This window comes from Anolis sagrei, chromosome 11 (genome assembly GCF_037176765.1).
Source record: "Anolis sagrei isolate rAnoSag1 chromosome 11, rAnoSag1.mat, whole genome shotgun sequence".
In the NCBI taxonomy this organism is placed as follows: domain Eukaryota; kingdom Metazoa; phylum Chordata; class Lepidosauria; order Squamata; family Dactyloidae; genus Anolis; species Anolis sagrei.
In genome coordinates this window covers 16,716,690-16,734,402 of record NC_090031.1, presented here as the reverse complement: position 1 = coordinate 16,734,402, position 17,713 = coordinate 16,716,690, and the positions used below count along the sequence as shown (strand labels likewise).

General features: G+C 42.5%; 1 protein-coding gene across 8 annotated transcripts in view; it reads right to left on the bottom strand.

Moving 5' to 3' along the window:
- The window catches only part of DNM1 (dynamin 1), a 164,058-nt gene that overhangs the window by 17,165 nt on the left and 129,180 nt on the right, over window positions 1–17,713 (bottom strand). For 7 of the 8 annotated variants that reach the window (XM_060757179.2, XM_060757181.2, XM_060757183.2 and 4 more), the window contains 3 exons: window positions 17,275–17,445; window positions 12,217–12,458; window positions 8,114–8,332 (listed from right to left, as the gene is read on the bottom strand). In XM_060757179.2, coding sequence (XP_060613162.2) covers window positions 8,114–8,332; window positions 12,217–12,458; window positions 17,275–17,445 — 632 coding nt within the window. Of the gene's footprint in view, window positions 1–8,113; window positions 8,333–12,216; window positions 12,459–17,274; window positions 17,446–17,713 lie in introns of those variants that run through there. The other variant, XM_060757185.2, reaches the window with a different exon arrangement.

Below are 17,713 nucleotides of genomic sequence, written 5' to 3'. Positions count from 1 at the left end.
ACTGCTTTGTATCTCCTCTCTCTTTCCTCTCTTCCGAGGGGGAGGGTGAAACCCCCTTCCACACTCCATCATTGCCAGAAGGCAAAAACCCGCGAAACAGCGAGTCCGCAAAAAGTGAACCGCGAAGTAGTGAGGGAACACCGTATATGCTTCCTTTCAGGCTGGGCCTCGTTTCTCCTCCCAATGTGGGAAAAACAGAAAAAAACCTCTTTGTAATAAAGAGGAACAAAAGGAGGAAGAAGAAAGACAAAGAGCAATGAATAAAGATGGTCACCTCATCACTTGTGGCAGAAGAGCCTAGCCCAGCCGACGAGCCTGGACTGGCATACTTCTATATACGAGAGATGGCACAAGGGAGACTGAGAGGCCATCTGCAGCCATGGGATTTGTCAATGGGGAGTGGAGAGCCCCTTGGTGGGATGGAGGAGAGTTGGGGTGAAAAGACAGAGAGAGAAATAAGAAAGAAAGAGAGAGAGAGAGAGAGAGAGAGAGAGAGAGACCAGGCTCCTATATACCCTTCAAAGAACTTGGAACTGTGACTGTGGCGCAGCTAGTTAGTAGCCAGCTGCATTAAATCACTACTGATCGAGAGGTCGTGAGTTCGAAGCCAGCCTGGGTCGGAGTGAGCTCCCGACCATAAATAGTCTAGCTTGCTGTTGACCTATGCATCCCAAAAGAGTTGCATCTCTCAAGTAGGAAATCTAGGTACCACTTTATGTGGGGAGGCTAATTTAACTAATTTACGACATCATAAAACCTTCCAGCTGCCTATGGAAGAATAAGTACTCATCAAGGACTGGGTGTCACAAGTGGACGGTGAAGCAACAGCTCCCCCTGTGGCCAGAATCGAGTATACCCCCATGAAGCAGGAATGTTAAATTGCCTCTGTGTCTGTCTATATATGCCGTATGTCTATGGCATTGAATGTTTGCCATGTAAATGGGCATTGTAATCCGTCCTGAATCCCCTGCGAGCTGAGAAGGACGGAATATAAATGCTGTAAATCAGGGGTCCTCAAACTAAGCCCCGGGGGCTGGATACAGCCCTCCAAGGTCATTTACCCAGCCCTCACTCAGGGTCAACCTAAGTCTGAAACAACTTGAAAGCACACAACAACAACAACAACAATAACAACAATCCTATCTCATCAGCCAAAAGCAGGCCGGCACTTCTCATTGAAATACTAATAAGTTTATATTTTTTTAAATTGCTCTTCATTTTAATTATTGTATTGTTTTAAAGTGGGTTTTTTTGCACTACAAATAAGATATGTGCAGTGTGCATAGGAATTCGTATTTTTTCATATTATAATCCGGCCCTCCAAGAGTTTGAGGGACTGTGACCTGGCCCTCTTTTTAAAAAGTTGGAAGAGCCCTGCTGTAAACAAACAAACAAACAAATAAATAATCAACATGGCACTTGGGGCACTTCCTGAACAACTAGAGTAACCTAATAATAATAATAATAATAGGAGGCCAGTGGGTTAAACTGCTGACCTGCTGAACTTGCTGACAGAAAGGTCTGTGGTTTGAATCCGGGGAGTGGGGTGAGGGTGAGCTCCTACTGTTAGCCCCAGCTTCTGCCAACCTAGCAGTTCGAAAACTTGCAAATGTGAGTAGATCAATAGGTACCACTCCAGCAAGAAGGTAATGTTGCTCCATGCGGTCATGCCAGTCACATGACCTAGGAGGCGTCTACGGACAACGCCAGCTCTTCAGCTTAGAAACAGAGATGAGATGAGCACCAACACCCAGAGTTGGACACAAGGGGAAACCTTTACTTAGAATAACCTACCAGACTGGGGATAGCTCCCATGACCTGGCAGCAGTTTATGGCCCTAGTAAATATTCAGGAAGGGGATACACAAGCCAAAACCATCAGTAACGGTGGGCCTAGTAACTCCTGTGTCCAACCAGGTTCTGGTTCCCACAAGGAATGGATGGTGGATTGGAACAGATGTCCCTTGTAGTCCCTTCCAACTCTACGATTCTAAAATAATCCTAGGAGAAGGCAGGCCGGTCTCTGTGCTGACACTGTCTGTGCCCAGATCACAATGTGTATCTCATCTGGTTTGGCACCAATATTCAGAAGCCTCCAAATATTGGACCGTAGGAAGCCGATGTGCATTAAATGTGCACAAACAAGCACATTGCACAGACGCATCTCTATCTGGGTTGCTGTGAGGTTTCCGGGCTGTATGGGCATGTTCCAGAAGCATTCTCTCCTCACAACCTCTGAGTCATAAATGTGGGCAAAACGTCAGGAGAGAATGCTTCTGGAACATGGCCAGACAGCCCCGAAAACTCACAGCAACCCAGTGATTCCGGGCATGAAAGCCTTCGAGAACACACATCTCTAGCTTTTCTAACCCACTTCCTTGCCACTGTTTGAACGCATTCTGGAAAAATAAATAATTTAGGAATTGATCCACAATGTTTACCTATTTAATAGGATTCTTTGAGAGTGCCTTCACAGACAAAACCCCAAAATGCTTTGGCAGATAATCCAAAGTTTTGCAAATAGGGCGTTGCATAGAAATTGGGACAAGAGAGAAAGGAAGAGAGAGCGCCCGTTGTATTCCAGTCGCATGGAATATCCTTGCCAGTATATAGAATAGGTATATATATTTTGGCATGAGAACGAGGGTGAAGTGAGATAGATGGAGAGTGGTAGTGAAGAAACAGGAAAGGCGTCACACTGAAATGCAAACACAAGGCACGCAATGGGAGCAAAACTGAAAAGAGAAGGCTGGATGTGAAGAGAGAAGCAAGGCCTGGTGATACAAAGCAACAGCAGCAGCAGAACATGCTGGCAACCACAACGAAAGGCTGGTATGAAAACCACATGTGGGGCCATAAGACACCTGTGGAAAGGCCCAGGAAAGTGGCGCGAGAGGCAGGCACCACCACAGGAAGCTGGGATAATTGAGCACGTGACGGTCAATGGTTGTGCAACCACCGCACAACACACTGCACCTACTACAGACTCATCCACTCTGTCCTTTAGCCCAGATCTCCACCACTGTGTATCTACCCAGCAAGAGGCCCACCAAGAGAAGGCAGAGCTTAGGTGGACGCATTCTTCATCCGCATCTAGGATCCTCCAGCCGACAGACCTGTAGGGTCCAACTCGGATGAAAGCAATCTTTTGCACATAGTTATGTTGCATCAGAGACAGGTATCAAATCCACTGTTTGCAATATGTGCCAACATTCATTAATATCTACAGGAAAAAATATGTACTGTCACAGAGAGCAATGCCTCCAAAGGTCAGTTGCTAACATTTCTAAATCAGCTTTTCTTGTTGACGATTTTTCATCACCAATTTTAAACATGGGCTTCACGTTTTTAAGAGTCAGCTGCATTAAGATCACTACTGACCAAAAGGTCATGAGTTCGAAGCCAGCCCAAGTCGGAGTGAGCTTCCGACCAATTTGTGTAGCTTGCTGTCGACCTTTGCAGCCCGAAAGACAGTTGCATCTGTCAAGTAGGAAATTTAGGTACCATATATTGTCGAAGGCTTTCATGGCTGGAATCACTAGGTTCTTGTGGGTTTTTTCGGGCTATAGGGCCATGTTCTAGAGGCATTTCTCCTGATGTTTCGCCTGCATCTATGGCAAGGCAAGCATCCTCAGAGGTAGTGAGGTCTGTTGGAATTAGGACAATGGGTTTATATATCTGTGGAATGGCTGGGGTGGGGCAAGGAGCTCTTCTCTGCTGGAGCTGGGTGTGAATGTTTCAACTGACCACCTTCATTAGCATTTGAAGGCCTGGCTGAGCCTGGGAAAATCTTTTGTTGAGAGGTGTTAAGATGTGCCTGGTTGTTTCCTCAGCTGTTTTGCTGTTGTAATTTTAGAGTTTTTTAATACTGGTAGCCAGATTTTGTTCATTAAAAAACTCTAAAATTACAACAGCAAAATAGCAGAGAGGAAACAGCCAGGCACATCTTAACACCTCTCAACAAAAGATTTTCCCAGGCTCAGCCAGGCCTTCAAATGCTAATGAAGGTGGTCAGTTGAAACATTCACACCTACCTCCAGCAGAGAAGAGCTCTTTGCCCCACCCCGGTCATTCCACAGATATATAAACCCATTGTCCTAATTCCAACAGACCTCACTACCTCTGTGGATGCTTGCCATAGATGCAGGCGAAATGTCAGGAGAAATGCCTCTAGAACATGGCCCTATAGCCCAAAAAAACCCACAAGAACCTAATTTAGGTACCGCTTATGTGGGGAGGTTAATTTACAACGCCATAAAAATCTCCAGCAAGCATGCAAAGAATGAGGAAGTATTTCATCAGAGTCACAAATGGACAGTGAAGCAACAGCTCCCCTGGTGGTCAGAATAGCCTCATGAAAAAGCTGGAATGTTAAATAGCCTCTGTGTGTCTGTCTATATATGTTGTGTGTCTATGGCATTGAATGTTTGCCATGTATTGCTTGTGGATGTACTGTTTTTAAACTTGATTTATGTCTAATTGTAGTGTATAATTGATAATTGTAATTGTTTGTACTGGCATTGAATTTTGCCATTACTTATGTGTAAACTGCTTTGAGTCCCCCTTGGGGTGAGAAAAGCGATATACAAATACTGTAAATAAATAAATAAATGTATATGTACATTGTAATTCACCCTGATTCCCCTGCGGGGTGAGAAGAAATATAAATACTGCAAATAAAATAAAATAAAATAAATATGAAAGATTGTCAACAAGAAAATTGGAGGGCGGGTTAGATGTATAGCTTAGTCCTATACTTCCGTGTAAACAAATCATACTCTGTTCAAAACTCTTCACATCTCCTTTCCTTTCTCTACCTTCTTTTTCTTTCTTTCTTTCTTTCTTTCTTTCTTTCTTTCTTTCCCTCCTCTCATACCTTTTCCCCTTTCCTTTCCCTTCCTTCCCTCCTTTTTACTTCTACATTTCCTTTTTTTCCTCTTCTTTTCCAATTTCTCCCTCCCTTCTTTCCTTCCTTTTCCTTCCACTATGCTTTCTCCCTTCTCTAGCTCTGAGAGGGCCACACAATGTTTTCTTGGCAACACAAACTCTCTTTGTATCTCTTTCCTTCCCTCACTTATCATGGGTGTTACATTCCAGGACCACCCGCGAAAAGTGAAAATCCGCAAAGTAGGGACGCTACATTTATTTTAATATTTATACATTATTTTAGGAGTTATACACTATTTTAAGTCCTTATAAACTCTTCCCACACACTTATACACTACATAACCCTTCTTGAACGTGTTGTACACATAATCCTCAGCTCCAGCATTATCCGCAGTGGCAGCCTCTCCATACAGACAAACGCTCATAAGTCCATATTGAAAAACCGCAAAATAGTGAGTTCGCGAAAAGCAAACCGCGAAGTAGTGAGGGACCACTGTATTTGTATTTATTGTTTTTCAAGGCATTGAATGATTGCCTTGTTGTCTGTTGGAATCTGCCTTGAGTCCCACTGGGGTGATAGGGCGGAATACAAATCAAGTTGTTATTATTATTATTATTATTATTATTATTATTATTATTATTATTATCTGTACCCGCCACGCGTTGCTGTGGCCAACCTTCCTCTTTATCCTTCTTTCTCTTCTTCCTTCCTTCCCTCTTTCCTTCCTTCCCCCTTTTTCTTTCCCTTCTGCTTTCTCTCGTTTCTTCCTTCTCTCCTTCCTTCCTTCCTTCCTTCCTTCCTTCCTTTGTTTGCTCTTTGGTTCCATCCTTCCTTCCTTCTTTCTTTCCTTCCTTCCCACTTTTTCTTTCCCTTCTGCTTTCTCTCGTTTCTTCCTTCCTTCCTTCTCTCTCTTTTTCGTTCCTTCTCTTTTTTCTTTCCTTCTCTCCTTCCTTTCTTCTCTACCTCTTTCCTGCGTACCCCCCTTTTTCTTTCCCGTCTCATTCTCTCCTTCCTTCCTTCTCTACCTCTTTCTTTCCCTCCTTCCTTCTCTGCTTTTTTCCCTTCATCTCCTCTTTCCTTTTCTCCTTCCTTCCTTCTCCCTTTCCCTCCTTCCTTCCGTCGCTCTAGACATAGGCTGGAAAAGAGTTGGGCTCGAAGGCAGTGCTTGAGAGAGGTGCATCCCTGTTCTCTGTATAGCAACAGCTCCACGGTTAGTAAGCCGGGCATCTGCATCTGTATTGTCATATTGCTCTTTTGGGTTTTTAAGTCCTTTCTGCTGCTTTTTTTTTGGGGGGGGGGGGGTATGAGTGATGGTCACTCGTTGGCCTGATAGGTGTGTAGTGTCCACATTTGGTGTCAATTTGTCCAGTGGTTTTTGAGTTATGTTAATCCCACAAACAAACATTACATTTTTATTTACATAGATTATTATTATTATTATACACAGATCTTTCTTTCCTAGTGACATCACAGAGGGCTACTTGACCTAGCAACAGCCAACCCAGTGATATCACAAAGTGCCGGATGAGATGTACTTCCCTAAATAAACATGTATAGGACTGCAAATCCTTACTTCGGAAACTCAGGGCTGGAATTGTACTGCCAGTTGATGTTCCTGGCAAGAAGGAAGGACTCAAGCTAACAAAGCCTGATATTGCTGTATGTCTGCTGAATTATCCATAAAGACTAGGGATGTGCAATCCATGGTTCTGAATGGTTCTAAAGAACTTACAAAACTAAAATTCTGGTGGTGAAAACTAGGAGGCGCTGGTGCTTTGCTTCTACAGTGTTGCTAAAGTTCTGGTGGTGAAAATTTCAGAATTCTTACAAAACTTTCAAAATTCATTATAAATGGCAGTTCCTAATTGGTTCTGTCATAAAAATCATCAAGAATGAAATAATAATGAAATTTTGAAAGTTTTGTTAGAGTTCTGAAATTTTCACCACCAGAACTTTAGCAACACTGTAGAAGCAAAGCACCAGTGCCCCCTAGTGTTCACCACCAGAATTTTAGTTTTGTAAGTACTTTAGAACCATTTAGAAGCATGGATTGCACATGCCTAATAAAGACATATTATAATATTACAATTAGTATAGATAGTATGCCTAAATATGGCATGCTTATCTCCCTTGCATTTCTCAATAGAATCTTCTTCTCATGTTGCAGTGAATAAGTATGAATCCCTTGGATTTGACCTGACTGTTGAATGAATGGCTTCAATAGTCTATCCTCAAGAGCTGCTTAATTTTGTCTATGATCCTACATTCCCTACCAGGTAAATAACTATAAATAGTTATTATAGTAAATATAATATTAGTAAATATTATAATATTATAATATAATATTTACTAATATAATATAATATTACTGTTATAATATTATAATAGTAATATTATATTAGTAAATTTTATATTAGTAAATGTTATAATATTATAATATTTACTAATACAATATAATATTACTATTATAATATTATAATAGTAATATTCTATTATATTAGTAAATAAATATAATATAATAGTATTATATATATATATATTTATATTAGTAAATATAATAGTAAATAACCTATCAAACAATTTAACCTATCAATTTAACCTAAATTTAACTAAACAATTTAACCTAAATAACCTATCAAACAATTTAACCTATCAAACAATTTAACCTATCAATTTAACCTAAATAACCTATCAAACAATTTAATTGCAAAAGGTTCTATTAAGTTTTGTTGTCTGTGTCAGTAAAAGAATGTGTCTTCAAGGAAGTCAACTACACTGCAGGAAAGCTTAAATATATATCCAGGTAGAACTTCTGCCTAGCTTTTAAGTTATGTAAAGATTAATTAAATTTAAATTAATTAAAATTTAATTAAAATTAAATTTAAATTAATTAAAATTTAATTAAAATTAAATTTAAATTAATTAAATTTAAATTTAAATTAAATTTAAATTAATTAAATTAATTAAAATGATGATTAAAAATGATACATAAAGCATAAAGCTGGTGGACAGTATTTGTAAGTATGGATAAGGATCTACAGATATCCCTAGTAGTTTTTCAAATATGCCCCTAAATCTGGAAACATCCCACCCCTGATGAATTTCTACAGCCATTGAGTATTGTTTATCCTCCAGTAAGCCTTGATGAGGTTTCATCCCCTAACAAATGGTTTCTTTGTGCATCCCTGGTGCTGCGGCCAATGCCAATGCCCTTGCTCGCTCTTACCTGGGGACGCCGGGGGGTGCGCGGTTGGGCCGAGATGGGACCTGCGGGGGAGGTCCAAAGGGGTCGGGGGAGGCCCCGGGCCTAGAGGGCACTGGCGGCGCACCACCCAGGGTGGGCCCACCAGCAGGCGGAGGTCCAGGAGCCGGGCCTCGCGACCCAGGCCTTGCGGGTGGGACTGCCGGAGCTCTCCGTTGTGGCGTCGGGCTGGAGGTGGGAGACCTGGCAACGAGAGGGAGGAGAGGGAACACAGAGAGAGGAAAAGGGAGATGCTTCCCTCGACATCGGGCTCACAGGACAACAGAAGGCTTTCCTAAACACTTTCACTGCCTCCTAAGAACCCTTCGCTATCAAAGAGCTTTCCAAGAGAGCTGAAAGCCGGAAATGAAAGGAGAAGCCTTTGCCTTTGTCTGTGTATTTGTGTTTCATGGCATGTCATTGTAACAAGGTATTGAATGTTTCTTGGTGTCTGTTTATATGCTGTAATAAAGGGCGGAATATAAATAAAGTCTTATTATTTTACTGACACAAAAGAACAGTATGTCACAGCAAACGAGATCTATATGCTGGATTTCGTATCACAAAATCACAAGTCGAATACTTCCCAAGGACTGTGTGATGTATTTTCGAATGATGCGCGCAGATCCAAGTCAGGTGGCCTTTTGCAGTTGACAGATCATGATTTTGTCAATGTTTATGGTTTCCAAATGCCAGCTGATATCTTTTGGCACAGCACCAATGCGCCAATGACCACTGGGACTACCTGGTTGATGGCAAACCTTTGCAACTCGATTTTGAGGCCCTAATAATGAGTTTTTCCTGTTGTTTTTCCTCAATGCGACTGTCACCTGCTATGGCGACATCAATAATCCAAACTTTTTTTTCTTTTCCACAATCGTGATATCTGGTGTATGGTGTTCTAAAATTTCGTCAGTCTGGATTTGAAAGTCCCACAGTATTTTTGCGTGTTCATTTTCCACTCCCTTTGCAAGTTTATGATCCCACCAGTTCTCTCCTACTGGCAGGTCATCCTTGTAATATAAGTTTCAATGAATCTTTTGGGCCACAGAGTTGTGCCTCTGTTTGTAGTCTGTGCGATTTTCTTTCAGCAGCTGAGGAAATGATCCATGGTTTCATCAGCTTCCTTGCAGAGTCTGCATTTTGGGTCATCAGCTGATTTTTCAATCCCGGCCTTAATGGCCTTTGTTCTGATGGCTTGCTCCTGGGCTGCAAGATCAGGCCTTCTTCTGTCTCCTTCTTCATGGTTCCATTTGTGAGCCATCACCGGGTTTTCTCCTTATAAACTTTTCCTTCAATTTTGTCAAGGAACTGCCCATGCAATGCTTTGTTGTGCCAGCTGTCATCTCTGGTTTGGAGTGCAGTTTTCTTGTACTGATTCTTTGTCTGCTGTGCTTTAAGAAGTTTCAGATGATGATGATGATGATTATTATTATTTGAAACACAACAAGATGAGTCCATAGCAGACAAGATCACTCTGCTGGCTGTTGTATTGGATCACAGGTTGGACACTTCCCAAGTGTCTAAGACTGTGTGATGTATCAGTGAATAATGCGTGCAGATCCCAGTAAGGTGGCCTTCTGCAGCTGGCAGATGGTAATTTTGTCAACGCCAATTGTGTTTAAGTGCAGACCAAGGTGTGCCGATCACCACTGGGACCACCTTGACTGGCTTGTGCCAGAGTTTTTGCAGTTCAATCTTTAAATCCTCATATCGTGTCAGCTTTTCCAGTTGTTTCTCTTCAATCCTGCTACCACCTGTGAATTATTATTATTATTATTATTATTATTATTATTATTATTAGCCTTCCCCTGCCACGCGTTGCTGTGGCCCAGTCTGTGTATATGTGTTTTATGTGTGTGTATATGTGTGTGTGTGTGTGTGTATGTGTGTATATATATATATATATATATATATATATATATATATATATATATATATAGGCACGTGCATGTGTGTGTGTGTGGTTTTGCACATGCATTGTAATGAATTTTTGGGGGGTTTTTTAGGCTTTTTAAGTCCCTTCTGCTGTGTTTTTCAGTATTTTTAAGTGTGATGGTCACTCATTGATCTGTTAGGGGTGTAGTGTCCAAATGTGGTGACAATTCATCCAATGGTTTTTGAGTTATGTTAATCCCACAAACGAACATTGAATTTTTATTTATATAGATGATTATGATTATTATTATTGTTATTATGTTCTGCGCCTTAACATCAACTCTGACTTAGGGCCTAGGGCAGGCCTCTTCAACCTGCAGCCCTCCAGATGTTTGAGTCCGCGGCTCATAGAATTCCTGACCATTGAGCAAGCTGCCAAAGGCTGCTAGGATTCGGAGGCCAAACACCTGGAAGGCCACAGGTTGAAGAGATCTGCTCTAAGTTACTTCAGAGCAATATTACGGTATGCTGGCACTGGAAATCTGGTATTTTAATAGAGTCCAGTTTCACATAACCATAGTTTATATTGGAAATAGCAACCTTCTTCTAGTTATTTGTTATGTATATGATTCAGATTGCTTCCTGTATTGTATGTGTGTGTGTATCGGTATGTAGTTTTCCTTAACTCTATGTCGTGGAAGGGACTACAGAACTCTCAGACTGTAAGGACTCCATTAGACTCTGAGACGCTTTAGACCAGGGGTCCTCAAACGTTTTAAATAGAGGGCCAAGTCACAGTCCCTCAAACTGTTGGTGGGCCAGATTATAATTTGGAAAAAAAAACATGAATGAATTCCTATGCACATTGCACATATCTTATTTGTAGTGCAAAAACCCTTTAAAACAATGCAATAATTAAAATGAAGAATAATTTTAACAAATATAAGTTTATTAGTATTTCAGTGGGAAGTGTGGGCCTGTTATTGGTTGATGAGATAGGATTGTTGTCGTTGTGTGCTTTCAAGTCATTTCAGATTTAGGTTGACCCTGAGCAAGGGCCGGGTAAATGACCTTGGAGGGCCGTATCTGGCCTTCAGGCCGTAGTTTGAGGACCCCTGCTTTAGACTTTGAACTGTTGATTCTAAGAAAGATGTCCTGTGTTATCTGCTCAGAGAAACAACTTCAAATCTATCTGTAACTGGACTGATAAGCAATGTACCTGTATGCTGGATACATGAAATTTGTGAGTAAACCAACTATGTTATTGTTAACAAAGATGACTTATTTTTGTTCCTTGAGAGCATGATTTAAACCAAGGTGTTTTATGTGAGAGTAGATGTTTTTAGGCACTGAAAGAAACACTTCTGAAACTGTTTTTGTGCATTGACATATCTTTCTCCCTAACAGCTCAAAGGGATAACCAAGTTTATCAGTCTAACAGCTGAGAAACCTAAGTGCCTTGCATGAATGCTAGTAGACATTTACCACTAAAGAGATTTTACTCAAATGAGTTTTTGGCTCTTCTCAGAAGGTGCTGCCTTTCCAAATAGTTATTTGTCCAAAAGTTTTCTGTTGCTGCTAAGGGGGCGGATGAAGGGAGCTGGGGATGTAGCCCCTCCAACTGGCTATATATACGAACGGGAGGGGATGGGTGGGGCTACAATCTAAAATATTAGTATTATATCTTCTAGAAGGTTCCGAAGTTGCTCTGAACAGGCACAGGAATTACCAATATGTACGATTCACAGTGACCACACTGGGAAAACCTAAGTGCCTTGCATGAATGCTAGTAGACATTTACAACTAAAGAGAAGATTTTACTCAAATGAGTTTTTGGCTCTTCTCAGAAAGTGCTGCCTTCCCAAAAAGGAGTAACCCAAAAGGTTATGTGTCCAAAAGTTTAAAGGGTTATCCCTGAAGATAGAAGAGTCTTACAATACGTGCATGCTATGTGCAACAGCCTCTCTTTCAATTCACACCTTCAGCTCTCTGGAATAATAAAAAGCCCAGTGGAGATGGCTGGGTTTTCACACTAGGCTTTGGGAAGACTTCTGAATATCGGCCAGCCTTCAGGGTCCCAGGAACCTCTGGAACGGCTCTCAGGGCTGCTCCAAGGCTGGGCATCCCTTCCTTAGTAGGAGGCGCCCCATCTAGCTGCTAAAAGAGGCATCAGGAAGGTCTGTGGGGGCCTCCGCCTGAGCCTCGGGTACCTGCGTCCGGATGGTATGTTCTGCACCTGCAGCCAGGAGTCGTCCACCGGTGGAGGCAAGGGCGTGCTGATGGTGGTGGTGTTGATGTCCCCGATGATGTGCAGGGCCTCCTTCAAGGCGTGGTACATGCGCAGCATCTCGTCCCGCCGCTGGGCCTGCTCAGCCGACTCCTCCATCAGGGTGTTCTGGTCTCCGCAGGAGTAGAGGTTCGCCAGCAGCTCGGAGTGGATGAAGTCCTTGGTCTGTCGAAGGAGAGAAGCCACAAGTTGAGAATGGAGCTGGAGCGAATGCAAGGCCCCTACTCTTGTCTATGGCTTCCAGAATCTGAGCCATTGTTGTTTCAGGGCATAACATTTCCAAATCTGGAGTAGATGCAAGTTGCATTGTTGATTAACATGACCCCCACCACCCCAATAAAATATAATTTATAATCAGGGAATTTGCAGTTTTGCCAAGGACACTAGGCTGGAATGATATAATAAGGGTTGGGTTTTGGCCAATATGTAGGTCTAACAACAACAGATTTGATGGTGTTTATCATACGAGAAGCTCGGCCTGTCATTGAACATCGAGAAAACTAGCAGTCACCAGCCAATCCTTCTCCAAGGCCAGAAATACATCTTAATGGTCTAACAGTAGAAAATGTTGACCATTTCCACTACCTTGGCAGCCACCTCTCCACCAAAGTCAACATTGACACCAAAATACAACACTGCCTGAGCTCTGCGAGTGCAGCATTTTTGTGAATGAGAGTGTTTGAGGACATCCGTAGGGATACCAAGGTGCTTGTTTATAAAGCTATTGTCCTCCCAACCCTGCTGTATGCCCGAGAACTGTCTACAGACATCACATGCAACTCCTAGAACAATTCCATCAGCTCTGCCTCCTGGAAAATCCTGCAAATCTCTTGGGTAGACAAAGAGACAAATGTCAGTGTGCTGGAAGAAGCAGAGACCACCAGCATTGAAGCGATGGTCCTTCGCCATCAACTCCGCTGGACCGGCCATGTTGTCCGGATGCCTGACCACCGTCTCCCAAAGCAGTTGCTCTACTCCGAACTCAAGAATGGAAAACGGAATGTTGGTGGACAGGAAAAGAGATTTAAAGATGGGCTCAAAGTCAACCTTAAAAACTCTGGCATAGACACTGAGAACTGGGAAGTCCTGGCCCTTGAGTGCTCCACCTGGAGTTCAGCTGTGACCAGCAGTGCTGCAGAATTTGAAGAGGCACGAATGAAGGGTGAAAGAGAGAAAAGTGCCAAGAGGAAGGTGCGTCAAGCCAACCCCGACCGGGACCACCTTCCACCTGGAAACCAATGCCTTCACTGTGGGAGAAGAATAGGGCTGCACAGTCACCTACAGACCCACCGCCAGCACACTGATCCTGGAAGACTATCCTACTCGGACAATGAGGGATTGCTTAAGTAGATGGTGTGTACATTCAATCAATTCCTTGTATTTATAGCAGAAGATAACTGCTATATTTACTGGAGTTTACTATGATTTACTGAAAACCTTGTCACAAAAGGTATGTGACCTTTTAGCCTGGGCCTCACCTGAGGCAAGAACTAAATACTTAACAGTAGTTAGTTTCCTACACCAGTCATTCACTCTCAAAGAAAGGAATTCCAAGGTCTTTTGTCTAAGTTCAGCAAAAAGGGAAATGCCAAGTAAATAATATTCTATAATCATGCCTTCCTTTATGAACTCTGGATGGAAAAGACAGATATTTTCCCCAACTCTGAATGTTCCTTCTTCCCTATATAAACTCTGTATATGCCCCATATCCCCATTTATTATATGTATGCATCCCTATATAAAATATCAAGCATGAACTATGCCCAGCATCTCAGGTATTGCGAGACTTCCTGGGCCATCATCCCCAAACAATGGACTTTGCAGAAACTCATCAGCATGGACAATAAGTAAATAGCCCCTTTTTCTTGGGCTTCGGAGGGTCTTTTGACTAGACCACCTAAGGAATGGGGCTCATGGACATGGTAATCACTTGACATAAAGGACATTTCCCCCAACCGCAAGGGGAAGGGGATGTCTCCACTTCTCCCCACAAAGCCATTCCCCATCCCAGAAAAGGATCTAAGATCTTATCATATAAGCCAATATTTATTTATTTATTTTATTTATTTGGGGTTCTTTTACCCCGCCCTTCTCACCCCGAAGGGGACTCAGGGCGGCTTACAAAAGCAAAGGCACAATTTGATGCCTGCATCATAAAACAATCATACACAAAATTACATCAATTCACAGTTGACATGCATGCATTATAACCATAAAATCAATAAAAACCAAATACAAACCCAATTTCTCCTCTTACATGGTTAGCGTTCGTTAATACCTAGCAGAAGATGACATAAATTGAGATGATCCAGCAGGTGTGACCCAACAAGCACCTACCATTTGTTTTCCAAGTGCAACACTAGACATTGGCTGGTGGACCCAAGGGATGTTACACAAACAAGGTATACAGCTGAGTACATATTGACACTTCCAACAAATACCAGCACAACAGTATTCACAGCACACTCCACCTGAAAGGGAAGTGTGCCTTTCATTTTAATCCAGGGCAAAACCAACCCAGACCAAAACACTGTATCAAAAGTTTAGGAAGTAATCTCTAAACTTCCGAAGTGTACATAAAAGTCAGCTATGCAACATTACTGCTGATATTCAAAACCCATATTTTAAAAGAGAGATCAAGCAAGAGATCTGTCTAGTTTTGACTTGCAGACTTTTAAATATAAGATTAATCTACTTTCCCTAACCCCTCAATGTCGTTTTCATTTTACTGCTTCCAAATAAAAGACCTTTCATCTAGCTGGGCATTCCTGCTCCTCCTCCAAATCTAAGTCTTTGGTAAAAAATATTAATCATCAAACTTCTTGACAATTAATCATCAAACTTCTTGACAATGGGGTGGCTCTATGGGGGCCAGACAATAATGTTATTCTAGACTTCTGTATGTTAAGCTTGAGGGCTTAACAGCAATCACTTCAATCGTTTGTCAAATAAGATTCAGGAAGGGCAATTCATAATCCTATAATTATTTCATTGTTTAAAGCTCTATATATTCTGTATTTGCCTGCCCAAGAGTCATGTCAGCTCTTTGGCAGGTTACTGCGGTCATCATCTTTTTCAGTGGGAATAGAAAATAAACTTCAGTGGCCTTGCTTCAGCCTAGTGAGATTTATTTGGAAATAGGGAAACTTTGGTGCTTATTGTCTCGCCAGGCTTATCGGGCCCTCCTTTTGGGTCCTCACCAGCCTCTGCTCAGGCAAGGCCCCCTAAAACTGTGCTCTGCTTGAGCATAACAAAAATAATGTGTTTAAATCACCCCCTCCCTAGAATGGAGCTGATATTTTTGGTGCCATTTTTTGCTCAGCCATTCCTCCTGCAGCCGCCCAACAAACGTGTTGCTACACACAGTTTGGAGAGCTCTGAGTTAGATTGAAGAATGCCTACTGGTCGAAGATTGTCTGGAGAGTTTAATGGCTGATTTGAATCTGAACCTCCTTCACAGTCAGGGGTATGAAGACCACAACAAGATGACATGTATTGGCATAGAGCGTGGCATAGTACAGTGGGTTAACTGCCAGCTACAGAAGATCTTGCCGACTGAAAGGTTGTCAGTTCAAGCCAAGAGCGGGTGAGCTCCCGCCATCAGCCTAGCTTCTCACTACCTAGCAGATTGAAAACAGCAATGTGAGTAGATAAATAGATACTGCTTTTAGGTGGGAGGAAAAAAGCACCCTGAAAAACATGCTGGCAATCTGATAAGGAAGGCATCTATGAATAACAAAAGCTTGGCATGGAAGAATGGAGGAACACCACCTCCACATGTGCTTTTCACCTCAAGAACAGACAAGCATCCCGAGCTCTGAGGATTACCGGGGAAGGAATCCCACTGGAGCATTGCAGCGCACCCAAATACCTGGGAGTCACTCTGGACCGTGCTCTGACCTACAAGAAGCATTGCCTGAATATCAAGCAAAAGGTGGGTGCTAGAAACAATATCATACGAAAGCTGACTGGCACAACCTGGGGATCACAACCAGATACAGTGAAGACATCTGCCCTTGTGCTCTGCTACTCTGCTGCTGAGTATGCATGCCCAGTGTGGAACACATCTCACCACACAAACAGTAGATGTGGCTCTTAATGAGACATGCCGCATTATCACGGGGTGTCTGTGCCCTACACCACTGGAGAAATTACACTGTTTAGCCGGTATTGCACCACCTGACATCTGCCGGGAAGTAGCAGCCAATAGTGAAAGGACCAAGGCAGTGACATCTCCAGCTCATCCCGTTTTGATATCAGCCAGCACATCAATGACTTAAATCAAGGAATAGTTTTCTAAGATCTACAGAGACACTCGCTGGAACACCTCAGTAAGTGAGAGTCCAAAAGTGGCAGAACCTCAATCAATGGCTGATACCAAGTGAGAGACTCCCCCCTGGGCACACAGAAAACTGGGCAATTTGGAAGGCGCTGAACAAACTGCGCTCTGGCACCACGAGATGCAGAGCCAACCTCAAGAAATGGGGCTACAAAGTGGAATCCACAACATGCGAGTGTGGAGAAGAGCAAACCACTGACCACCTGTTGCAATGCAACCTGAGCCCTGCTACATGCACAATGGAGGACCTTCTTGCAGCAACACCAGAGGCACTCCAAGTGGCCAGCTACTGGTCAAAGGACATTTAATCAACTACCAAGCTTGCAAACTTTGTGTTTTGTTTGTTTGTTTGTTAAAAAATGCAATGCAACTGTTTGGTCTGCCCCTGACACAATAAATAAATAACCTCCACATGGCTGAGTTGAGCACAGCCTCCAGATGCCAGAAATGGAAAAAAGGGGGAAGCCTTTGCCTCTGTCTGTGCACTGTCTGTCTTTGTTGTTAATTGTATATATGTACCTGTAATCCACTCTGAGTCCCCTCGGGGAGATTGAGTGGAATATAAACAAAGTATATTATTACTATTATTATTATTATTTTTATTATTATTATTATTATTAGACCTTTTAGCGGAAGACATACATTGTTGATCATGAGATGCATGATGGTCTTAGGCATGAGGTCACGGACAGTCTTGTTGACGATGGCCATGTAAGAGTCCACCAGGTTCCTGATGGTCTCCACCTGCCTCTCCAGCTGCGGGTCCATGGAATGCATCAGGCTGTCGGAGCCATTCTCTTCCGAGTCGCCAGACTGTGGAGGGTTTGGGAGAGACAAGATAAGCGAGGAGTTTTAGATTCATATCCTTTTATACACTTGACTATTTTGATTATATACATCATATAGAACTGTATCACATTGTATTTGGATAATCAGTTTATGAATTGCATCATATATTTTAATATGATTTCAGGGTTGAGCTAGCACATCGAGTTAAACCAGTTGCTATAGAAGATCCTGCCGACCAGAAAGTTGGCAGTTCATGCCCTGGTCAGGGTGAGCTCCCGCCGTCAGCTCAACT